Source organism: Neltuma alba, unplaced genomic scaffold, assembly GCF_004799145.2.
Source record: "Neltuma alba isolate B1F8T4 unplaced genomic scaffold, ASM479914v2 tig00012123_pilon, whole genome shotgun sequence".
NCBI classification, from domain to species: domain Eukaryota; kingdom Viridiplantae; phylum Streptophyta; class Magnoliopsida; order Fabales; family Fabaceae; genus Neltuma; species Neltuma alba.
Genome location: NW_021636675.1, coordinates 1 through 26,559, shown reverse-complemented (window position 1 = coordinate 26,559; position 26,559 = coordinate 1). Strand labels below are relative to the sequence as shown.

Genomic DNA, 26,559 nt, shown 5'->3' with positions numbered 1-26,559 from the left:
TTTTCTTAGCTAATCTTCTTTCCTTATTGGCCCTCAACCAAATTTTTTATTTCTTCTATCAATACTAAATTTGGCGGCATGTGACAAACTTGATATTGGCAATAAAGTTAATGAAACATGTATAGCTATTACTTATAATAATATAACACAATATTTGAGTGCTTTGTTTGGATTTAAATTTGATAAGAAGAAAGGCAAAACTCATTAGAAGACTTTAAAGAAGAATTTTTCTGAAAATTTATATCTTCAAAGGGGGTATGAGTGGCTTTTCATGGAGCTCATCCACTAATGGATGGGAAGTTAAGGATCAAATCTGTGATCAATTAAATGAGGTAAGATTAATAAATCTTTCATTTTAATATTCATACTGTTTTGAGGTTAAATCAAATATGTGAATCATATTGTTTTTCATTTTAATATTCGCGTGACTTTCCTTATAGACTTTGCAATGAATCTTTCATTTTGATATTCATAGTATGAAATGTATTTTTTTGGTTAAACCAAAAGCAGTGCTTGGAGGAATATATCTTGCCCAATTATGAAAAGATATTAGCTCTTTATGAAAATAATAGAGCCAATGAAGGTGATGGTGATAGTCCTTCAAATTTGAAAAAATGATGATGTCTAAATCCTTGAGTTTGTTGATTCTATCAACGAGGTTGATCAACTTATGTCTCAAAATGAAGTGACTTTAGAGAATTTCTCAATCAATATGGATTATCCCCCACTTGATGACCACTCTCCAGAAGCAAATAGTAAGAATAGTAAAAGGACCAAAAAGAGTGCTACATCTAAAGATAAAGATCCTTTCCAAACACATTTAATTGTAGAGAAGATGGAATTCATTGCAAATGCTATGAGTGAATCGAATAAAATATTAAAAGATAGATATGTCCTACAAATTTCATGAATGATGTGGCTAAGCTAAGGGCAATAATTCAATGTCCTCCATTGAAGACGATTGTTGATGCTGGATGTGAAGAAGACAAGCTCTCTAAAATTTATTGCTTCCACGTGAATGATGTGGCTAAGCTAAGGGCAATAATTCAATGTCCTCCTTTGCTGCTCAAGCAAGTGATTATGGAAATGGTTTTGGGCTCTTAGTGTGTTGTTGATTGGAAGGAAAACTCTCGTTGTAGGCACTTTGTAAACACTTATTTTGGTATGGTTTCTCTTTTGATGTTTTTTGTTTGTCCATACAACGGCATTTGATGGCATTTTATGCCATGCTTAGTGATATTTTGTAGGGCCATATGAGGGCATTTGCTAATATTCTATGTCATGCCTGGTGATATTTTGTAGGGCCATATGATAGCATATGCTGATATTTTATGTCATACCTTGTCATATTATGTTATATTATATAGTCTATTTTCATTATCTTCAAACTTGCAAATATGATTATTATTAGATAGAGAAAGACGTGAGTTCTTGTTTTTCATGGTTCTTGATAATTTTGAGCACATCCTTGTACGTTGTAATATCTATTTATAATATATAATTATTTTTAAATCAGAATAATATTTATAATTACTATTGTATCTATATTGTGAGTATAATTTTACACATAATTACAATTTCAGTTATTGGATATATAGTAACTATTAATTACGTATTATCATTATATTTATTTAATTTTGCCAATTATAAATTTTTAATCTCATATATTAAATGTTATTTATAATTATATTTTATTAAATACTCTACAAAGTTTGCAAAAAACAACTTAAATAATATAAGGGCACAATTGTTCATATAAGAATATTTTTCCTTCCCTCCCTTCCTGAATCAAACAAGATAATATTAAAATTCCTCTCTTTTAGAATATAAGTTTGAATATTAGGAAGCGTATTTATAAGGAGGGCTTTAATCCTCCCCTCATCTTGTATTAATTCAAACCAAGTAATATTAAAATCCCTCGTCTTCTTATCATTTTCTTTTCCTCCATTAGAATTCCTCCACTCCCATCCCCTCCATCGTTGCAAACACATCGTTGCTTTATGTTTGATGTGAGAGAAATGGAAGGGAGGGAAGGAAAAGGAAAATTTTAATAAACTTAATTTTAAAATTAAAGAATTGGGATTAAAATTTTTTTCTCCCTTCCATTTCTCTCATACCAAACAGAATGTTAAGGTTTGTCTTGCCTTAGAATGTTATTATTTTATAGAATAAGTAGAGTCAAATGAACTCAAGGCCATTCATTGGAGGTTAGCAACACTAATACAAACAAAACATATGTCCTGCGAAGAAGGCCTCCTCCTAGGGGATCAAATTTCCTCCTCTACCCAAAACTATGTTATTTGGATGTTAAACTTGAAGGCTAGCATTTTTTTTTACTAGCATTCAGTATCGTAAAATAAATTTTTACTGCAAATGATACTTAAAAATATTTTTTTAGTAATATCTAGTATCTAGCATGCCATACTTTGAACTATTTTTTCAGTAACACTCAGTATTTTAAAATAATTTTTCAAACTGATATCTATTACTTTGAAGTATTTTTCAATAGCATTTATTATGTTACTTTTCAAATAGCATTAAGTATCGTGTAAGTTGAACATTCAGTATTCTTTCAAGCACATAGTATTCTAAACTAATTTTAGGATATTGAGTATTATTACATGAAAAATAATGCCGAGTATTGAAGGCATTAAAAATCATTTTAGGATATGAAATGCTACTGAAAAAATGATTTAGATTGTAGCTTGCTAAATATTAGATACTACTAAAAAGTATTTTTTAAGTGTTAAATGTACTGAAAATTATTTTAAAATACTGGATGCCACTTAAAAAATATTTCATAATAAAAATGTTGATTAAAAAAAAAAAAAAGAAGTCGCAACCTTTAGCTAAGGGTGTGTTTGGGATCACATTTGGACCCCCAAACTGATTTCTTTGCCGACAAAAAGAGCTTTTTGATTCGGGATGTATTTGGAATCACATTTTTACAATTTGACTTATTTATGCAAATGAGCTTTAGAGAGAAGCTTCTTTTTATTGCTTTTACCGATAAGTCCAAGAAAAGCTTTTGGAGTATATTGATCTTGGATGTCTATATGTTTTTTTTTTTGTTGACTGGGAAGTCAAAAAATGAGAAGAAGAGGCGCAGCGTATGCCACTATTATATATATATATAATATATATATATTTATATTAAATATTTTAGTATTTTTTTATTTCTTCCTAACAATAAATTAAATTTCTTTATTTTTAATAATTTTATTTTTAATACTTCTTTTAAAATGGTCATATTATTATATAATATTATATATGTATTACTAAATAAAATTTTTGTCCTTTTAAGTCATTATGCATCTAAACTTATTTTTCTATTAATTATCCAAACAAGTTTAAGCTTTTCAAGCTTTTCAAACTGGTTTTTTTACAAAACACAATCTAAACACAAATCACATTATACTATTTGACTTTTATCCAATCTGACTTCTGTGAAAATCAGATTAAAAAAAATTACTTCTACCACTACTAATCCAAACACATTCTAAAACGGTATGGTTTTGCTGTTTCGGGGGTAGAAGTGTGTGGTAAGGGTAGATTGTAGGGCTGCACATGGGCAGGGCAGGACTCTTGCCTGATGCCAGCCTGAAGAATGAACGGGATGGAAAATGCAGCCCGTTGCCCAGCCCTACCCATGAAAAGTCTTATTAAGTTCGGGCTGGGCAAATACGAGCTGGGCTGGGCTGGGCGGGCTTTCATGCCCAATAACTTAATATACTACATTAATTAACTAATTATTTATATCCTTTTAAATAATTTAATGTAACTTTATATTAAAATGGCAACTTGGCCTTAATTTTGTTATTAATAATTAATATACTATGAAACTATTTTTGTAGTAGCTAGGAGGAGTGGACTATGACAAAAAAATATTGTTTGTATATTTTATTAAACTTAATTGTTTTTCTAGTTTCTAACTCCTAAAATCACTCAAAAATAAATAAGTATAATGAATACTGAATATTGATGCAACAATATGTTTGATTCAGGAAATAAATATGATGCAAATAAAATATATATAAATAAAATTATATATATTATTGTGGACAGGGTCAAATGAGTAGGGAAATATACCGTGCTCGATGCCCAGTTCTGTTTAACAATTTGTCCAATCCAAACATGTCCAATAATTCTTTTGGACCAGTTTTTTTAGGGCTGATTGGGTATTTTTTTATGGGTTTAGACGGGTATTGCGGGCAACTGGGCTTCATGAACACCTTTAGGTAGAGGCGGAAACCCCCTTCCCTCTCTGCTTCCCGGTCTCTCCCCCTTCTTGCGTCTCCCTGCTTCATCGTGGTCGGTGCCTTAGTCTTAGTCGTCGCCACCGTTGCCTGGTGCACCTCCAACGGCCACCGACGACGCCGCCGTATTTATCCCAGGTTCCGTTGTCTTACCTTTCTTTGTATTTTTTTAATTTTGCAAATCTGTTTCACTGTGGAGCTCTGAGCATAGTGATGAAAAATGAATGTGGTCTTTTTTCACTTGTACACCTCATCTTATACTGAGCATCTTCCTCTTTTCTTTCATGTTTTGGAACTTGAAGAAATATGTTAATTGGTACGCTGTGCCAGTTACTGAATCAGCTATGTTCATGAATGAAATACAAGAAGGACTAGAGGGAGAACTTTACTTTTGCATAATCCTTTGTCAGGGGTATAATCTGTTTGGAATTTTATGAGATATGATAACACGGTCACAATCGAATTATAAAATACTGCAAGCATGTAAACATCTTTCCTATTCAATATTTTGAATTTAGCTTTCAGAGTTACCTTGTGAAGCTGTTTGTCACCAGGTTTTGTCCAACATTGCTTAAGTTGTATTACGTTGCATTACGAGTTTTACAGATAAAATGAGGTCTCAACAACCTCTGTTTAACCTTTTTCAAAATAATAGAAAACTAAGCAATTTGTATTTCAGTAATTTTAGTAATCTCTTAAAAACAAATATTCTATATAATTTCCCTCTCCTCAAGTTATCTTTTAGAAAGATGATTAAATGAGGTGTCGGAGGAAGCTTTTTGCCTTCTTTCGGTCCTTCCTGGGTGTGTTGAGAAATCTGATTTGAAAACTTACATATGCAAAGTAGTAATTTTCTGTGTGATGAAATTATTAAATGAGGTTACGGAGGAAGCTTTTTTGCCGGTTGAAGAAGTAATTTTCTGTGTGATGATATGGGCTGATCTCTGTGCGATTAGCATTTCTTTGGCTTGGTTTATATGGTCAGGCCACTGTACTTCACTTTCTAAGATTGGGTTTTTTGGATTGTGGGTTCTTTCTTGCCTATTCAGTTGATGGTGTATTTGCTAGGTTTGTTGATTAATTTTCCCGGGGATTTTGGTGCTCTGTTTAGCAATCATATTGTGCTCTTTTGTTCATATTATATTACCTCTAGTTCTGTTTGCTCATGAGGACTTTTTGGCTTTCTGCCATTCACTGTTCTCTATTAATGGATGGATAATTCTTGTCTTCGGGAGCAAAAATAGGAAAGATGCTGTGTATTAAGGACTTAATGGTTTTTATCTTTGGTTTCTTATTTGGTTTTCTCTATATGTCCATACTCCATATGACTTTGCATTCTTGTTGTGTTTACAGTTTGATAGTATGATCTTGTATTTTTCATGTACGATGCTTTTTTTTGACGAACAACTCCTTGACTGCTTCAAGCATATTTTGATTACATATTAATGCCTTTTCTATTCTTGTTCGTATAGCAAGAAGGGTGTCCATGGCTGCAGAGTCAAGCACCCAAGACTCAAGGAAACGGACATTGGAGGCATTGGAGAGGAGGCTTGCTGTTGCGAAAGCTGAGCTTCTCACACAACAGAAAAAAGGCAAAACGAATGTAAAAGGAGTTGGGAAACAACATCATACTGCAAGTTATACCTCTGATTCCTCATTGCTTTTATGTGGTTCGTTGGACACGACTCCCTTGAGCACATCTTCCAAGAAAGGTGTTTCAACTTTCAGTTTTCATGCTTTTGTCTTTTCCTCTTTACAATGTTCCCCATATTTTTGTTAAACATTTAGAATATAATCTTGGTGGTCACTTTTTGACTATGCTACCTCAGCCTCACTATATTTCAAGTTAAGCACTTATATTTGGTTGAAATTCTCTCTTCCTCATAAAATGTGCACTAATTCCATGCTTAAATGCACATGTTAAGGTCCTCCAATAGTTTTGTTATTTAAAAATTGAGGGTGATATAGATTTATATCTCCCAAAATCAAGAAAAGTCCTTATTCTATTTTGATATTTATAAGATTACTTTCGGTATCCAAGAGAGCTGTAATATATGGTTTCTTCTAGTGGACAAAAGATGCCACTTACAGTTACACTATGTCAGATATTTGATTCCTTGGTTTAATGATGAATTTAATATTGTGATCATGAATTGAAATCCATATATAAATTTCGTAGAGCATAACTAGTCCTCATTATGTATAGTTTGTGTTGGAAGACTTGTTTTCTCACTTTTTATTTCATATGCATGTTGCTATGGCGGCAAAAATTTTGGGATTGGTTCTGGTTTGTTCATTTAATAATTTGCTTAATCTTGTGTTGGAAGACATGTTTTCTCACTTTTTGTTTCATATGCATCTTGCTATGGTGGCAAAAATTTTGGGATTTGTTCTGGTTTGTTCATCTAATAATTTGCTTAATCTTGTTTGTATAGGGAATTTCACTTTCTCTGGGCAGGCTACTTTACAAGGTACTTAAGAATCTATACCATGCTACCTTTCCACATGGGCTTGTGCGCACATATACATACTTATGTGTACAACAAACACACAAGCGCCTATATATGCATATAGATGTGTCAATATATTTAAACATGCATTATATACATGCATATGAACACATGCACACGCGGATGATTCTCTGTGTATGTCAGTGTGTCTATATATATGCTATAGATTTTCTATTTGTATAGAACAAAAGAAACAAGTAGGTCTATTTTGCAGGCAATGAAGAAGATACTCCAGCTTATGCACAGTTCTCTCAAACTGTACATGAAAATCTCCTAGCAACTAAAGAAGAGGTATCCCTTTTTCTTGGACCCCATGTGTCAAGGTTAAGAAAAGCAGCTCAAACAATTTAGAAGAAATTCCCATTCGTTCAAAAGGGAATAAAAGATTTCAAACTTTCACTATGTAACATTGTGTAATGAACTTTCGTCTTAACACCAATAAATAATTGTTAAATGAAAATTTTAATTAAGGATTTCAGAAATCCTTTTAATGTCTCTGGATAAACTGTAAGATTGCAATTCAAGGGTTAGGACTAAACCAAAGACGCTTAGCTTTCTTTATCTTCATATTTCAAGGATAACACCCCCACCCCCCCGGCCTGGGGGTTTTATCATGAAAAATGGTCATATACTCTGCTAGTACTAGCCTGAAATTTTGATAATTTCTTGTCTTCACATGTCAAAAATGAACTCCCACTTCCATGTTCCCCCCCCCCCCCTTCTTTTTCCTGACTTAGTTCATGCAGTTTTCATCTGGCAGAGAAAGTTCAGTAAATAGCATATTGCATGAGCTTCTTCAAAAGGGAGATTCAGCGTCAAAGTACATGCAAGGATCAAAAAGCATGAAAATCGATAACTGGATCCTTCTTGATAATCTTGTACAAAGATGTGGGGCATCTTTTGGTTCTCGTACTAGGGCTTTGCGAGTTCATTCAAAACGATCCAAGAAACACATGTCTATGAAGCAGCACAAAAAGCATGGTACATTGGACCTTCCTCGAGAGCTCCATCAGTAAGTTTATCTTTTCTAAACTGCTCATTTGGACAATCATTCATCCCTTCTAGGTTCTAGTATACCCTTAGGGCTGTAATCGTGGAATGTGGTATTATGTTGGTGGGGTTTCATATATACTTTTCTGTATTCCTTTTTGTCGCTTGTAGTTTCCTGTTGAGGACAAGCAATCAGTTCAACAACTTATGAATAATCATCATCATCATTCTCTAATTACTGCCACTTGAATTACAGATTTGATATTTTCAGGCCAATGCATAAATTATGGAAAGGTTACATGCAACAACTTCTCAATGCTACTGGGTAGTTATTTCTATTTTCGTCATTAACTAATTTCACATGCATTGTTCCTAAAATTTATAATTTATCTCTCTGGTGGTTCTTATAACTATGAACTTGTCCATTTTTCAGGAAGAATCAAGTGGCTCAATGTCTTCTTGATGCAGATCTACATGGTGCCATCATTCTAGGTTTGAGAACACTTGCCTTGCTTATTTTGCATTGGATTATTACTTTTAATTGTATACACACGTCTGTTCATCAGAAATGCCGAAATATGCTGAAATACATGATCTTGTTTATCTCATATTGAACCATGTCAATATCTTTCTAAATTTATTATGGTGTTCTGTTGATGGGAAGTTATGTTGACTGATTAACAATAATATTCATTCTCTCAGAAGCTGCTGAGGTGTTAGTATGTACATAGGCCATCAATGTACATCAAAAGGCGGGTTAAAGTTGCTTTTTTTGAAGAACTAAGATTTATCAAGACCTACATTGTGTTCAAAACCGCTAATGATGTTTACTGTGTGAGTACAAAAGCAAGGATGATCTTATGTTGTTTAGGCTATGGACCAGGAGTTAGCCTTGCCTCTCTAAGGAGGGGACCCCTGATTTTTAACCCTCTCTTCACCTTGACCTCACTCAAGTATCAAGATTGCCTCAGACCAAGTGAAAGATTCACATGGGGGCAAGGAGGGTTCGCCCATGCCCAAAAAGTCTTTACCTCTAGGTCTGTCAGTACTCAAGCCTAGACGAAAGTTTCTGATAGGATTCTAGATAGGTAGCAAGGAGGAAGGAAGAAAAAGTGTTTATTAAAATATGAAATTAGAATCTAACTACAGAAATTAATAAAGATAGAGGACAATCTTTAGTAGAAGAAAAGCAAGGATCTTAAACTCATACTCCTAATAACCCTAAGTAGAATCTCCCAAAATTACACAATGAATCTCAAAATCTACTCTCTGCCCATCTCTACTAGCTTCTGCTTTATTTATAATATAAAAACAGATGTTAAGTAATAATAAATAAATTAGAAATAACCGACTACATCCTAACCAAATCCTAATTGAGATATTTATAAATAATATCTCTTTATAAATTGACAACTCCTAAAAATATAACAAACGGATCCACAAAGTTCCTCCACTTTCACCCACAATCCCATGATGTACGATACTCTATCAGTTTCATAGTCTATAAATCCTGAATTAAAAATTAATCATTAGAACTTCTGCAAAATATATTTAAGTATTTTGTATCTTTAAAGCTATGTTAAGATCGAAATTGTTTTTTTTTTTAAAAAAAATCTATTTTACATCAAGAAAAAAAGTCATTTCTCCGATTCTTTTTGGTCACCGTTACTCCTGATTAGTGGATCGACTTATTTAGTTCTGGTAGTTCACTAAAAGATTTTTTTATTTTGGAAGACTCCTATGATAAAATATTGAGTAATATCGTCTTAGCCTGCACCTCCACTATAGCTATATTTTTATCTTTTGAATATCACTCCCTTTAATGCTTCCGTTTATGCTCTGCAGTTGTGGAGTGTAAGGTAACTTCTCTTACTGGAGTTTGTGGCATAGTGATTCGTGAAACTGCAGAAGCTTTTGGGGTAATTACGGAAGGTAACAAATTTCAAGGTAATCCTTCCGCCATTTTGAGTTATCTTGAACTCAACTGATGCGTCTCATTCCCATATATTTTACAGGCTTTCCATTTCTTTCTTATTTAAAGGCACTACATAAGCCCCACATTGGTTGTATGTTAAAGTCATAGAACCCTTATTCTGTCATGAATATATGTAATACAAACCTTTCATTTCTAGGCTTTCCAAAGCTTTTAACTTTCTATGTTTTATTCTTTGCATCCTATTATAACACTTAGGGGAAGATATAAGAGAGCCAACAGCGGTTTATAGTTTGGTCAGGGCCTTGCTGACTTATTTGAGGGAGTTTTGGCCTTTGGGCCGCCATTTTGGCAGCTCTACGGTCACTCATCTGGTACATGCCCAGCCACCATCTGCAGGGGTAACCCAGCTACTTTCTGATTGATTCTTTGGCCTTTATCAACTCCAGGGCTTTTTCCATGCTGACCATTTTTTTTTTTCCTAAGCAAAACTTCAGTCACTTTTCTGATAATCCTCTAGCCACTTAAGTTGGTTGTTCTTTGTCTATCTTACTGTGCCTTGTTGTAGCCATTTTTCCTTGGTTGCGCATCATTCCGGCTACCATTCTCATCAAGCATCATAATGATGGCACTTTTCTCTGACTTCATACTCCAACTACTCTTCCCACTTTCACGTTATCCCAGTGGTTCTTTTCTCTAGTTGTGCATCTCTCCACTCCCTTCCCTTATGCAACCTTGTTCACCTCCTCTTAGCAATACTCTTAACCTACTATTATGGCAGTGTTTGATACATTATTTCAGCAGTCTTGTTTTTATGTCTTCCTTGGTGATGCTCTAACTTGGCAAGCTAACTTATGTTTTGCAACTCGCCATTTTGAAACCCTTTTACTTTTTTGTATACTCTAGGTCAGCTTTTAGCCTTTCACTGCTGCCTCATGTAGAAAAGGCACTATGTTGATAATATATTGTCATAGGCAGAGTACTGGCTTATTAATGTCATTAGCTAATTCTTATTATTAAACTTTTTTAAAATGAATTATTTTCCTATTCTATTACGTCTCCATGGAATTCTTTCATTCTCAAGGGTTGCAATCTTTGTAACAAGCTTGGTGTATTCAGATTATATTTTCGCCGGTCAAAAAAAAGAAAAATTCAGATTATATTTTCAGGGAAGTTATCGAATAGTTATGTCTTTCTACTTAAACCAACTACGCTTCCTAGGTATTGGTTGCATCACAAGCTTTGCAAATTTCATAATTGTGAATGTAGCACAAATGAATCTTTCCGAGGCATGTCTCTATTTTGATCTTTCCATAAATTTACTCATGCTTTTCTTTCACAATTGTAGATTGTCAATATGTATAATAGTGCTGTGTATTTTCAAATGAAATGTAAGTCATAAGCATGGAAAATGCATCTTTGGGATTAACCATGATATGAAAATGTTTGCTTAGATTGAAATGTTCTCTTTTGAGTTATGTTTTTGAGGACCAGAAGTGCTAAGATCCTTTACTGGGAATGGTGAACAAAATCTTTTTATATGTTTCTACTGCAATGCATGGACAAGATTGATTTTGACTAATTTTAAAATGATTAAACTACCAATACTTGGATGTTTTATTTGACATGCCAATTTTTCGTGTACCCTACTTAAATGGAAAAGCCCCAGCAATTCCCAGACAGAATAATATACTCGAAATATATAAGACTAAATTCTACAACGTTGAGGTGATTTTCCCGTGGAGATTGAAGAAAGGGAGAAAACTACTGAAAAGGGCTAGAGCTTGACTTGGTATTTTTGTAACAAGTAAAAACTCTACAATAGAAAAAAGGAGCATTGTGGGGCTAAAGTTTATACAATCTATCTTATTAATTACATTTAATTCTAACGTTTCCCTTTCGTCTGTTTGTCAACTTGCAGTTATTCCAAAAAGGATTTCGGTATTTGTATTTAGTGTTGATTGCTGGAAAGTCACTCTTTATGGGGACAAACTTGCTTCAAGAAAGTTGGGATCGTGATATTCTGATTTCAGGTAATATATTGAAGCTATGAAAAGTATATTCATTCTCTGAAGTGTGAACGCTTAGGTATAAATAAGTTTGAGAGATAGACCAAAAAAAAAAAAAAAGAGATATAGACAATAGAATTAGGAATTTAACCTTTTAAGCCACCAGTGACTTGTGACAGTGGAGACAGTGAATCTAAATTTTGTTCCACACTTTGAAACTTACATGCTTTAGGCACTGACGATACCAGCTTATTGGATAGAGAGATTCACTTACACCAACCTTAACTCTGCAAAACATTTTGGAACTTTGTGTGGTTCTGGAAGAATGTGTTCGTAACTTGAGACAAGCCTGACTGTAACACTGTTTGATTGTTAACACTGTAGATAAATTTAAGTATTCATTGTGATAATTAATGTGCAAATTCTTATAATTTCAATCAATTTTAAATAAGGTCTTTATAGGTTTTTTTGTTTCTTTTTACTAGGTCCTTATGCTTTCATATGTTTTTAAATTAGGTCCTTATATTTATTTTTCTTTTTATCAGATCCTCGTATTTTCACTTAAGTTTTAATCGTACCTGTGTTTTGTTAATTTAATTTAAAATTAATTAAACATATAATATTGAAATATAAAATATTAATAATAAATTTAAGTTAATAGTTATTTATTGAAAATTAAGTATTATAATTAATTAGCAATTATTAATTAATTCAAATAATTAATTAATTATAAATTAATTACAACTATATTTTTTTAATAAATTATATTAATATCATTCGAATTTTATAATTATAAAAATAAATAAAATTTATAATTATAAAATAAACTATATAAATATATGTTAATTTAAAAATTAAAAGAATATTAAAATAAAATTATTATAATAATTTATTATTTATAGAATATTATTGTTTATAGACTAATATCAAATAATATTATACTATTTTATATTTATAGACGAATATTATTGGAATTTATAAAATAAAGAACAAAATTTGAAGGACCTAATTAAAAACATTCCAAAGTATAAAGATTTGATAAAAAAGAAAAAAAAATAACTAGAAGGACTTGGTTTAAAATTGGTTAAAACCATAAGTATTTGGATATTATCTCTTTTATTTTAATTTTTTTTTCTTATTCTATATGAAAGATTATTCAAGAAAAGAACACACTGATAAGTGTCTTGTGTGAGAGTTTGATGTGACATCTCCATTAACAGAATTAAAGAAAAAGAAACATATAGAAAGGTTTAAATCATGAAGAGTGACGGTTTGAGGGTGGTGTTTTCTGGTTTTGAACATTGTAGACTAGAGAATATTTGCATACGGATCAAAATTTAGTTGATCATTTCAATTATTCTTTTTTTTTTTCCACCTAATTCTCTATCATAAATATAGAGGTCATTTGGTGCGCACCATAGATCTGATAGAAAGGAAAAGCAAATCCGAAACATAATCATTATTGATGAGACATTTTCTTTATATCTCTGAACTAAACAAGCAATAAAAAAGGCTACTTTAAAGTAATAAAAATAGAGATACATTACCAAAGAAAAATTAATACTACCTCCGGTCCTATTTATAAGACCTCGTTTGTAAACTCTACAAATGAGGTCTTATAAATAGGACTGGTGGTAGTAATAGAAATGTAATAAATATTGCATATCTTATTTTTATTAGTGCAGAGAAAAAGTCTTCCTACAGGGTATGACCAAATTTCCCCACCTTTGTTGTTCAAACTGTAGACATTGTTCAGTGAGTGGTTCTTTGTTCTCCAGGGCTTGCCCATGATTGTATTGAAATTATAGTCAAATAGTCTCTGGAAGTGTTTGGATAAATATAAACCATAGTTTGAAAAATAACTCCTGGTAAAAAAATGATTTTGGGAATAGATTTTAAAAGAATAACTTTTGGGAAAAAAGTAATTTTGATAAAATGAGTGTTTGGATAGTTGTTATCAGAAGCACTTCTTTTAGGTACAAATTATCAAAAAGTATATAAGTTATATGATAATTACATAAAAGATATATTTTAATTTATATTTTCATTTGAAGTAATAAATTTGCTCATAATTTTTTTTTGCCAACATAATAACTGATATATAAAAGGTATAATTAATTAATTGTTAGTATGTGTATAAATACTTATAAAATATAAGATTAACTATGTTTTCAGAAAAATGAATATTGTTTTGCCAACAAAAAATATTATTTTACTTCAAAGATTATAAACATGAAATGCTGATATAATGATTATTGTAAAGCATGAAACAATGTCAACTGGTTTTGAAAGTCGGAAATGTTCCTCCATACTTACCCATGCGCTTGTTTGTCTACGTGTTAGCGACCCCAATCATGGACCACTTTGGAGTTTCAAGCCTTCTGGCCCTCATAATAATTGTCCTAGGACTAGTTTTTATCCTCGGAAGCAAAATTTTTTCGTTTTTTTCAAAATCACAGTTTAGGATGTTGAAACGGTGATTGTGGTCCAAACCATAGTTTCCCAAAAACGTAAGAGTGTTTGGATAGTTTTGGGTCCAAACCATGGTTTGGGATCTAAAAGTGCTTTTTTGATGGTTTGCCAAACATCCCCTCTACCGGGAAATGCATTTTTGGTTTTTCTTCCCTCTTTTGGAATGAAACTACTCGTAAAAGTATTGGAATCAATTCATCTGTACTGATGAGTTTTAAATGGAAATGTTAAGTTGGTGCTACTAAACTTCTATGACTCGTATGCTAATACCCACCTCTCGTTTTTTGGCTGGCAGACTCGTTACAATTGCATACGTGCAGTTGAGAAGAGAAAAATGGAAGAGTTTACAATCAGTAGTGAGTCCAGGGAAGAAAAGAATCATAAGACCCTCAAGGTTTAATCTTTTGTGGAGCAATCTATCATCCGAATCAGCGTAGTGATTGAACTGTCTGGGACACTGGCTTATGATTCATTGGGCGGATGAGGGTTATTCTGTGATTGAACTTGTTGTATTTACAGCATTATATCTTTAATTCAATCTTAATTGTATGGATTGAATTATCATGTAGAAAATAAAAACTAATATTCATAACTTACTGGTCAAGTAAAAATTTTGGTACAATTTCATGTAATATCTTGATTTTTGGAAGGCAATTTAGGGCTGTTTTGTTTAAGCTGAAAAAAAAAAAGTCATTATTGTTCGATTTAAAGATTTTATGAAAAATGATTAATTCAATAGAGATTTTGTCAAAAACAGAAATTATTTTGTATTTTGGATGTCATAATATCTCCAAGCATCTGTTTATTAAAAACTGTTTATTATTTAATTATATCTTTATACTTGTATGATATTCTCAAAATAACGGGTAATCTGTTTTTTAATATATAGATTTTGATTTTTTTGGAAAATTAAAACTAGCACCGTAAAATATTATAGAAAATATTATAAAACTGAATTTTTTCAGGTTAGGGTGCTTTAAACACTTACAATTATTTTCGGAGCATCCTAAATATTCTGGTGCTGTAATTTTTGTCCGTACCCTAAACTTGGAACTTTTAACCGAGTTTTGGTAGATCATGGGGCTATGAGAGGTCTCCCTCTCTTTGAGGCGCTGCTCCGTAGAGACGATTGCCGAAACTTTGATTGCTCAGGCGGTGCTCATCCATTCGATCTTCGTGTTTGTGTGATTTCTTTAGTCTCTTGTCAGGTTTTATTGGAATTTATGAGGCTTCGTACAGCAACTTGTCCTATGGCGTGAATGGTTAGTTCTTGGTTTCTCTGTTATTGCTGGTGCGATTCGGTCTGCCACTGGTTCAGCGTTCTTTCTTCTCTGGGTTTCCCTTGTTCTGGTTTTCCGGTCATCCATGTTAGATCGGTGTTTTTACTAGGTTAGAACGTTGGTTGCTTTCTTTGACTGAAAATGTTTCTACCTGTTGTAAGTGAGAAGCATATTCCATATTGTCGTGAACACTTGCATTCTTCTTAAGGCTCTGGGTGATAAAAAGTTGCATGATGTTAAGCTTCAATCCCTATTTCGTTTCTAGTAGCATCTCAAGGGTATAATTCGTATTTTTCAACATGTTCAACATACGTTTATTATCTTCTTCAGCGACCCAAGAGATCAACTAGCAATTTTGCACCAAGGAACTCGGATGTTACAGGGGTTACATTCTTGCTGTCTGTCATTGGCAGCCAGATGTTCCTTTGGAAGAACAACGAAATATAATATAAAAATGGTGTTTAGGGTTAGGATTTGTATAGAGTTTCGGATCAACACAACACCATTTGAAATTAAAGCAAGGTAAAATCTCAAGAGGTGGGAGCATAAATCTTTTAAAATGACATATAGGACGGTTTTACATTGAGAGCCGCATTGGTTTGGTTTTTCTCTTATTAAAATAAGTCAGCAATAAATGGCAATTAAATATGTTAATCATGACGCATTTGTACACGTGACAATTTCTTTAGTAACAATTACTTATTGGTTCGTGAGATCTCTGCCTCATCATGTGACAGTACTGTGTTCTCATTATCATATATCGGACGTCATATATTTAAAAATATGTACTAATGAAGTGCTCCACCTGCAAGTCAAGGTGATGCAATTTGTTGCGGTTGATCATAGAATTTTATCTCTTTTTTTTTTTTTTTATTGTAATCGATAGTCCCTATGAGATTTGGTCATAAAAACGAAAAATGTTTTTGATGACATTAATAGAATTTTTTTCAGTTTATCATCATCCAAAGTTTTAAACTTTTTGAATTAAATTAAAAAGCTAAAAATGGTTTTATACTATAAAAATTGTTCAAATCAATCCTACATAGCCGAAATAGATTGATCTGAAAAACACTGTGCATACAAAAAAGAATCTTCAAATGAATGTATAATCTCATCTCAACAATACTTTCATTTTGAATTATACATTTTTCACAAAGGTTAAGCTCTATGTCAATTTCCATATATAGATAAAAAATAGATGCAAAACCATTTTTTTTATAAATCTGATCAAATAAGCAATAAGACATTTTAAATGATTTACAGCAACATCTACATGCATATCAGTAGATTGTAGGATTTTTTTTTAAGCACATGTATCTTTTTATTAAAAGTAATTTTATTAAGATACTATCAGATATCTAATGTAGGTAATTTTCCTAGCAGATTTTCCAACAAAAATACACACACACCATTACAAATATTCATGCATCTCACTATTCTTTCCTCAATGCATAATGGGCTCCGCGCAGTAATTAGTGCTAATATCATTTCAGGAATGACTGAAGCTTTCCAACGGCGACAACAGTCCATACTTTCTTCTGTTTGGTAAGCAATTAAATGCATATACGTGTGTGTGTACAAATATCAATGGCAAGCCACGTCAAACAACACAAAGAAGCCACCTTCAATTCATTAAAATCTTACTTCTTTGACTCTGAATTTCATTTCACTATGATTCGAGTTTTCAATCATTCCACCTTTCAACCAACTTGTTCAACGATTTTGCGGATGAACCAAATGTACCACTTGCGGATTCAGCGACGTTTCTCATCTTCAAGCTTCTCTCTCTCATCTCTCTGCCTTTCTCCGATTCCATCAGTTGTCTCACTTTCTCCTCCAAATCGTCACCTTTCACGAACCCATCTTCGTCTCTGTGCTCCAACCCTATTGCCATCTTCATGTAAGCACCAGCAAATTCCTATTCATGCGCTGCTCGGCGTATAGAGGCCACGCAATCATCGGCACTCCGGCCACCACCGCCTCCAGCACCGAGTTCCACCCACAGTGGGCCACGAACCCGCCGACCGATTCCTGTGCCAGCACCTCCACTTGTGGGGCCCACGACTTCACCACCATGCCTCTATCTTTGGTTCTCTCCATGAACCCACTCGGCAAAATCGATTCCAAATCGAACTCTCCTGTTGTGTCCAAAGTCTGCTTCGTTCTCTGATCAATGGGTGGCCTCTTCACCACCCACAAGAATCTCTGCCCACTCTTTTCCAATCCATAAGCGATCTCCTTCAATTGTTCTATTGACATCGAGCCGCGGCTTCCAAAACACAAGTAAACCACGCTTCGGCTCGGCTGCTTCTCAAGTCACGACAAACAGTTCTGACTTTTTCCACGATCTTCTGCTTCTTCTCCTTCTCCTTCGTTTCCATATTTAGGCTCTGCAATTAGAGGACCTATGTAGTAAACAGGAGGCGCTTGCTTTGGATCCGGAAAGCACGCGCCTTCTGCTATAGCCTTAACGGCTATGGGCTCTAGCTCTTGAAACGTGTTAACAATAATACCACTTGATTTAGGAAGATGGGAACAGAAATATAGGAAGTCCAAGTAAACTGGATCGTCTCTGTCAAGCAATGGTTCAACCATGTTAAAGGCCTTAAGCTGGGGGTTAGCCGGGAAACGCAAGTCTATGGAGAGATCCTTGAAACTCTTCGTGGTTTGCTCATGAATTTTTGGAAAGTACGAGAAAGCAGAAAGAATAGCTGCTCCAGAGGTGAAGAAGTAGTAAACATGAATCCCAAGAGAAGAACCTATATTCATTGCTGATGTGCAGAACAGATCGATGACCAAAGCTCGAACATTGGAAGTTTGCGAGATTTCCTCAAGCGCTGAAGCCACGTTGGTGTCGTTGAGCCGAATGAATTCAAAGGCGGTTGCCGCACGGCTGCGAGGAGTGGCGGCCGGGCCGGTTCGACGGAGAGGAAAGGGAAACGGCGGAAGGAGATGGAGGGGTAGGACTGAGAGATGCGACGGATGTAAGAATCAAGGTAGGGTTTGTCAAGTAAGCCCGTGGTGAGGAGGATGGTGACGGAGAAGGTGTGGGAATGGCGAAGAAGAAGGAGCTTGCCAAGTTCAACCATGGAGACTTATGGCCTATGCCTGGTGCAGGATAGAGAACTATGGTTTGTTCCATGTTTGGAACGTAGAGATCAACGTTTTGCTGACTAAAGAGTGAGAGCACGGTACAATGGAGTCTAAGAGAGAAGACTAAATCATGAAGTAATGAAATTTACTAACTAGAGGGGATAGCAACCTGCAGATCAAGCTTTTTTGGTGTATGGACTACTCTTTGGCAGAAATTTAATAAAATATATATAGGGTTATTCAGTTCAATAAACAAAAATATTCCACAAGTAGTTATATTTACGATAGCAATATAATGAAAGATCAATAATTAAACATACCTGGTTAAACTTATTTGACAATTGTTGATGGACATTGGATTTATTTATTGCCTTATCAATTATCAACTACCATTAGACGACATGTGGTTTGGTGTGTCGAATATTTCTTATGAGATACTCATTTGGTGCCTTTATCGGGTAGAGTAAGAAGAAATATTTGGGTTCTATTTATCAAAGAATAAAAAATCAGACCAGATACTAAATGGATTGAGATAATAGGTTAAAAATTAGTGGATTAGATTGAGATCAAACTAGTCATATTAAAATAATATAATTTGAATGATAATAAATGAGTACTCATATTACAAAACACTCTTAGTATATATATTTTTTTTGTTGTCTTTCCATTTCTTCTTGTTCCCCCCCCCCCAAAGAAATCTTTCTTTTTTCTTGGAATCATTTCTTCTTCTCTCTCCCTTGTGACCGCTCCTCATTTTCCTCTCCAAACACGCATTGCGATGCAGCTTGCTCTTTTCCCATTCCTCCTTGAACAACCAACAAGGAGACGGAGTAGAGTTGCTTAGACACTAGAGTAGCATATTAACCTACTTGGACACGCATTCTTCATTTTGTTTCTCGTTCTCCGCTAAATTTCTTTCTACCTTCCTCATCTCTCTTCCTTTCTCAAATAGAAAGAAGAAACGCTACCATTTTTCCTCTCTGCACTTTATCCATCCCATTCTCTCTGTTATCTTCTCTCTTATCTTCTAGTCTTCTTAAAGGAAAATGACTTTGATGCTTCAAAGCAGGACGCGACAAACTCTTCATGATCTCCTCTACTTCTACCTCTTGTCTGTGTAGTGTCCATGGCTTGTCCAGCGAATAGGATGTCCATGACTTCTCATGGCTCTGGTGAACAGTAAGAGTGAGGAAGAAGTTGAAAAAAAAAAGGGGCAACCGGGCAACCCACGCAACCCAACAGTTTGCTCGATTTTTATGGGTTATCCAAATTCATCCCGATCTGTTTCAGGTTGATTGGGGCCGGTTTTTAAGTTAAACCAGATTGGACCATAGACCGGTTGACCAGTTTCTGGTCTGAACCGGCTGGTTCAATTTTTTTCCTTGCTATTTATATAACAAAGAAGAAAAGCTTTCATATAAATATACAACTTTACCTTTTATTTATTATTGTATTGACTTTATTTTCAAAGGTATAATGTATATTAAATAGAGATAAAGTTAAAAAATTATTAGAGTTTAAAGGACACATTTAATGAAGTTTAGTAAGATTTTTCTTGGTCTGTATCAAATATGTTAAAAGTGAGTTATAAATACAAATAGAGAAGCATTGCCGGCTTTCTTCTATGTAATCAAGGTATGTGAAACATGTAATAACTTCTAACTTTATACATACGTTGTTGGATTATGCAATGTAGATAGCAAGTTGTGGCAGCTACAATTCTTGCGGAATGCAAAGACGTTTGGTCTTAGCTTTACAACTCATGTTGGCATATATAGTATGTTTGAATACGTATTTTTTGAAAAATAAATCTTTTAGTTTCTATAATTTTAAATTGGTTGTAACTTATTTTTCATATATTGACTTTGTGCAACTCAATCCTTATAATTTTAAGTCAAATTGAAACTTGGCTTATGATCTTTAACTCATTGCAACTCAAATCATTTGTCTTTAACTATTTAAAAGAAGTCCCTAAACTTCATTAAAAAATATAATTTTATTTTCTAAAATATAGGCACTATAATCATGGCTAGAAAAAAATTCTTTTTAAACCAGCTTATTTACATTGTTCGTTACGACAAATAAAAAAAAATGTGAGCATTAGTATTTTTGTAAATATTGGTACAGTGTTTACACAGATTTCATACATGTTTAGTGTAACGAGTATTATTTACACCGGACATCTTCACAACCACCCAAGACATTAATATAAATAATTGAAAAACAATATATATATATATATATATATTCAACCTAATTAAGTAACGTGTCTAAATTTTTAAAGACCATCATGTCATGTCATCATTTATTTAAACTCTAAACTCAACTTTTTTTTCTATTACTTTCTTAGAAAGTTGTGATCTTCCTCCTCCTAATCATCATGGTGGCGTGCTAGAGAATAATGTTGGTGTCTCCTCCGCCTGAGCTACTTAATGAAGTAGCAACTATTGAGTTAGGGTGTGTTTGGATTAGCGGTAGAAAAGTAATTTTTTTTTCAATCTGACTTTTACAGAAGTCAGATTGAGTAAAAGTCAGATAGGATAATGTGATTTATGTTTGGATTGGACTTTAGAAAAAAGCTAGTTTGAGAAGCTGAAACTTATTTGGATGATAAATGTAAAAATAAGTTTAAATGTAAAATAACTTAAAAGGACATAAATTCTATTAAATAACACATATCTAATATTAGATATATATATATATATATAATGTGACTATTTTTTAAGAAGTAAGGAAAATAAAAATTATTAAAAGTAAAGAAATTTAATTTATTATTAGAAAGAAATTATATATATAATGTGACTATTTTAAATAAAGTAATGAAAATAAAATTATTAAAAATAAGGAAATTTAATTTATTGTTATAAAGAAATTATATATATAATGTGACCATTTTAAAAGAAGTATTGAAAATAAAATTATTGAAAATAAAAAAATTTAAGTTATTATTAGAAAGAAAATGAAAAATAATAAAATACTTAATTAAATATATGTAATGGAGAAAAAGCATGCATGAGGGTCAGTTAGGTAAAAAAATTAACACCCTAATAAAATACTCCAATGGTTTTCTCAACACAGTTGCGCATTCGAAAAAAAGCACCCAAAATAAGCTTCTCCCAGAAGCCCATCTGCGCCTCACAAGTCAGATAGCCCAATCACAGATCCAAACATGTAAAACCACAGTCACATTAAAAGTCAGATTGGGACGTACGTTTAGGGACCCAAACGTGGTCTTAGTCTACCGCATCACCTTATCCTACTAAGCACTCAACAGCAAGGTATGGCCTCATAGAGGATCCTATTTCTCCCTCCTCCTCTCCCCCTCCTATTGCTCCTTCTCTGAATATTATTCCTCTTTTGATTGAACATGGAAACAGAGAAGGATTTTTTTTTTTCCAGTATGTAAATTTTTTTATCTATTGTATATGTGCGCCTAACCACATCAATGAAAAAAAAACTGTTTTTTGTGTTACAATCTATGTTGTGTTGATTTTTTTTTTCACTTTATTTATGTACCCAAGCTAAGAAACAACGATCACATAAAACCAAGTTATGACACAAACAATTGTTCGTATCGCTGAACACTTAAGTGAGGTGTGTTGGATGTTATATAAATTTTGCAAAAAAATAAAATAATTAAACTTAAGGACTAGAGTTAGGTGAAAAAATTAGAGCCAGCGTGCTGTGACATTATATAATTATATAAAAAAAAAGTTATAAGGCATTCCATTGTGAATTATTGACGAAGATTTTCATCACAATTTTTTGTTGTTCAGTTGAAATAAACTATCCCCAAAATTAGCAATAAAATTTTAAGTTAGTGACAAGAACAATTTTCTAATCTAATTTCTTTTGTTGTTTTTTGGGTAGTATAATATTCAAATATTAACCCACATACTTAGTGATGGTAAATATAATATTCCCTCTGCTCCTATATATAAGCTTTAAATTTTGAGAAGGATGTACTACTTTGTTGCTATTTACAAATCACTTGTATCCCAAAATCATAAACCAAGAAATTTTTTAAATTGATAATTTTTTTGAAAAAATTGCAAAAAAAATACTCCTAAATAAATGAAATTGTGAATTGGGTCCCTGAATAAACTAAATTGCCTCAGTAGATTGGGTTTAAATTGAAAATTGTTAGAAACAATCTCACCCAATTAAATTAAATGCGTGACAGTATTGAATAAAAACAGAGAGTTAGAGTCAGGAGAAATTTCACCGCAGAGGGAAGACACAAGATTTATATTGGTTCGGTCTTAACCACTTGACCTACTTCCAGTTCCCAGAACACCTCTGAGTATTTCACTATCTTCCAAGATCGACAGGGCTCTTGGTGCCTCGGTACAATAATTGAATCGCTCAATCACTCCCCCTTACTCCCGTAAGGATACAAGCCCTCTCAAGAGTCCACACTCTTGAGTATCACTCAAGTATTTAATAAGAGTAGTAATTAGCTCTCTTACAGAGTGAATTTAATGATGAACACTGATGCTCGGTAGTAACGCGGAAAACAGAGTATTGAATGCTAGACTTAATAATCACAGATGGTAGTTCCGGTATTCAATCTCTTCATTAATGCTTCTTCGCGCCTTTTATAGTTGATATCGTTAAGTAGCCGTTAGACGGAAGAGCTTCTAGCCATTGTGACTCTGTTTGCGTGTTTCGCTGGTTTCAACGGTTCCGCCATTAATGCGTCTGAGCTTCTGACACTATAGGTTGCAGTCTACGTAATCCCGTTGAAGAGCCGTTGTATTCTTTTTCATTAATCTGCATATTTAAAGCTTTAAACAAATAAGAGTCTTGCGGTAAATACTTTAGTCATGAACTAAGAAGAGAAAACAAATTTATCATTCAAAAATTTGGGACGAAATGATTTATCTGTAAAAAGAGCAGAAAGACATTCTGGATACGTTTGATCGAAGAGATGATCGATTACTTGTTGATAGATCATGTTATCGATAAACAGAATGAAGACTTTTCGAATTAGTTCTACAATATTATCGATCAAGTGTTGGATCATTGACTTTAAGAATTATCATAGTAAACGGAAATCGTTCCATGATTGAACAAGTGATCGAACACTTGTTTGATCGAACAGATTATCGATAATTCAAATGTTATTGAAATGAAACTTCAGTCATTGATGATCGAACAACTTATCGATAAATGTATGATGGATAATGTTATCGATAAACCATGAGTATGAATATATTCAGTGAAAGACACAGACTATCTGAAGTGATCGAACAGGTGATCGATCAATGAATATTCGAACAAGTGATCGAATAAAGTGAGAAAAGAAATTTAATCCTGTAAGGTAAAGAAACTGATTATCGATCACGTTTTGTGAAAACATGAGTTTCAGGGAATTGAATGATCGATCATATTATCGAAAAGCCAATGATCGATTAGGTGATCGAAAATAGTTCAACATAAGTTAATGCGAATATAGCAATCCTTAGACTCTTTATCGATCATGTTATGTGAAAAGTTATTTATGCAAACAAGTTAAATTATCGATAATGTTATCGATAATTTGGTTTGCAGGAAAACTAAATAAGAGTAGATAAGGACATTGATTATCGATCATGTGATCGATAATTTTATGATCAATAAGGTTATCGATCCATCAGTAAAGATGATTACCTGCAGTCAGAGAGTTAGAGCATAATGTTCGAACATGTGATCGATAAACAAATGATCGAGAATATGATCGATAAATTGGTAACAGAATTAATGTGCAGAACAAGTAGATTGTGTTACCTTTTATCGAAGTCGTTATTGATAACTGATTTATCGATCATGTGATCGATAAATACACTTCAGATTTGGTTCTCTTTATCAGTAACTTGATTGTTTATCTGATATTATCGATCAGTTGATCAATAATTAACCATAATCTTGTGTGATTTCCACGTTAGCGATAATCGATCATTTGATCGATTAACTACTTATCGAATAGTTCTTCGATCAAAATACCTACTATAAACCAGATTTACACTTGAACAATTATCTGTAACCTTAGCGATAAACGATTGATCGATCAGTTGATCGATCAAAATACTTAACCCAAATTATCTGACTTTGTTATCATCAAAACTATAATCCTAACAAAAATATGGAATGATGGTGAAAAGAAAACAAAGCCCCTCAATAATTTTTAAAAAGAATGTTATCCCTGTCTACTTCCCCCCATTATCGATGACTTCCCACTCTTTTCTCTATACTCTCTATTTTAGCACACAATCTTGCTTCCATTTTGTCCTAAGGTAGCGTCAAGAGGAGTCTTGCATGAAAGAAGTGTGTCTTTATAGTGAGAGAGGCGAACAAAGTACTAATTTGCCAACATTGTTGAAGGTAGGGGAGAAGGCAGAGGCATTATCACACATGGAGTAACCATCGTGTTTGGTTATTGGAGTTAGCAATGATATTGGTTGATAGTATCTGGTAAGTTTGATGGTTTATTTTGTTTAGGTTAGTTGCTATAAGTACGTGTGTGATTCATTAACCGCTTGCAAAAGTTACGCATATTTTGCGTGGCTCTAATAGAATCTACAAAATGAGAGTTTGTAGTGGTTATACATGGCTCTAATAGAATCACTGCAAAAATGAGAGTTTGCAGCGGTTATATATAACCGCTGCAAAATATGAGAGTTTGTGGTGGTTAATATAATCGCTGCAAATTCTACAGCGGTAACAACTGCAAAATCTGCAATGGTTCTACAAAACTGCTACATAAATAGCTGCAGAAATGATTCGACTGCGAACGTCTATAATGTTGCAGCGGTTCGCAGACTGTGGCAGAAACCGCATAGTAAAAGCCTCAATTTTTGCCTTGGGAGCCTCCTTAGGGAGGCTCTTTATATTTTATGTCCTTGGTTTTTTTTTTTTTTTGCATTAGTTCCTATCTTGACAAGTTTTAAGGGGAGTCTCACTCTGAAAATCTTTTTCCAGGTTAGTATTTTAGTATCAGCTGATTAAGATTTTATATAAAATTTATTTTATTGAGAATGCATTTTATGTTATTGTTTAGAAATTATCTATTTACATTTGAATATGTTTATTTATTTATCTTTGTATTTTTAACTATCACTGCATAATTAATTTTTTTAAATTTTGTGTAGTTATAGATTATAATGTAGTGAATATATAAATTGCATTGGTTAAATTAATTGTTGATGTAATATTAATTGTAACTAATTTGTTATATATATATATGGGGGTGTTTGGATAGAAATAAAACCATTTTTTTAAAAGTGCTTTTACAGTATACGAAGTAAATATATGGAGGAGTTTTGTCTCGATTTGTAAAAAAATACTTTTAAGAAGTGTTTTTGAGATGTACAAACCCCCATAAAGATTGTTATTTGTGCTTTAAGAACTGAACATATAAATTTTTTAGTAAATGTTATAATTTATTTATTATTATTTTATTACTGTAGACATTTGTTTTTATATGTTAATGTAATAATTTATATATTTATTTTATAAAACATTTAATTATTTCAATATTGATTTAAATAATTGTTTAGCATTACTATTTATAATAATTCGAGTTTGTGTACTTTACATATTGATTTGTACTTATAATATTATTCATATAAAATTTTATAAAATGTATTTGTTACATAATTATCTAATAATTTGGATTATGTAATTAATTGATTAAATTGGATATTAATTAAATTGTAATTTTGTATTTTTTAATATATAGTTATAATTATGTCTCGACGTCATGGAAAGGCACCTATGGAATATTAGAGCCACCTTATCGAGGTCGAGGTCGAGCTCATGATGAGGGCCATTTGCCACCTCCGCATGTTGACGATGATGAGCAGGGCATAGATATTAATTTAGATTTAGATGATTTTGATGCGAAGATGATACAACAAGTGGAGAGTTTTTATTGATGAAGATGTGGGAGAGGACCGAAATATCCTTGTCATTTTGCTACCAGGGGAGGGGATTTCACATTCAGATTATGCATATGTCAAAATTATTATATTTTTA

General features: G+C 32.9%; 1 protein-coding gene and 1 pseudogene across 2 annotated transcripts; one reads left to right on the top strand and one right to left on the bottom strand.

Annotated features, from left to right (window-relative positions):
- Positions 1–4,331: 4,331 nt before the first annotated feature.
- On the top strand, positions 4,332–14,844 carry LOC114723060 (ribonuclease P protein subunit p29-like). Of its 2 annotated transcripts, none has more exons than XM_028909203.1 (10): positions 4,332–4,394; positions 5,729–5,968; positions 6,692–6,727; positions 6,981–7,057; positions 7,513–7,778; positions 8,028–8,081; positions 8,190–8,248; positions 9,602–9,703; positions 11,611–11,722; positions 14,466–14,844. In XM_028909203.1, the coding sequence occupies exons 2-9, from the start codon at positions 5,743–5,745 to the stop codon at positions 11,706–11,708; spliced, it is 918 nt and encodes a 305-aa protein (XP_028765036.1). In that variant the 5' UTR covers positions 4,332–4,394; positions 5,729–5,742; the 3' UTR covers positions 11,709–11,722; positions 14,466–14,844. The 2 variants fall into 2 exon arrangements, with proteins under 2 accessions (XP_028765036.1, XP_028765035.1); XM_028909202.1 differs by having other exon boundaries at positions 8,013–8,081.
- A 2,072-nt stretch (positions 14,845–16,916) lies between these two features.
- On the bottom strand, positions 16,917–18,592 carry LOC114723061 (UDP-glycosyltransferase 88F3-like; annotated as a pseudogene).
- Between the last annotated feature and the right edge of the window lie 7,967 nt (positions 18,593–26,559).

Excerpts from the sequence above, each read along its gene's own strand:
- LOC114723060 (XM_028909202.1), top strand. The coding sequence starts at position 5,743 with ATGGCTGCAGAGTCAAGCACCCAAGACTCAAGGAAACGGACATTGGAG. Across the intron at positions 7,058-7,512 it reads TCCTAGCAACTAAAGAAGAG|TTTTCATCTGGCAGAGAAAG; the intron begins GTATCCCTTTTT and ends TAGTTCATGCAG. Across the intron at positions 7,779-8,012 it reads CTTCCTCGAGAGCTCCATCA|ATTTGATATTTTCAGGCCAA; the intron begins GTAAGTTTATCT and ends CTTGAATTACAG.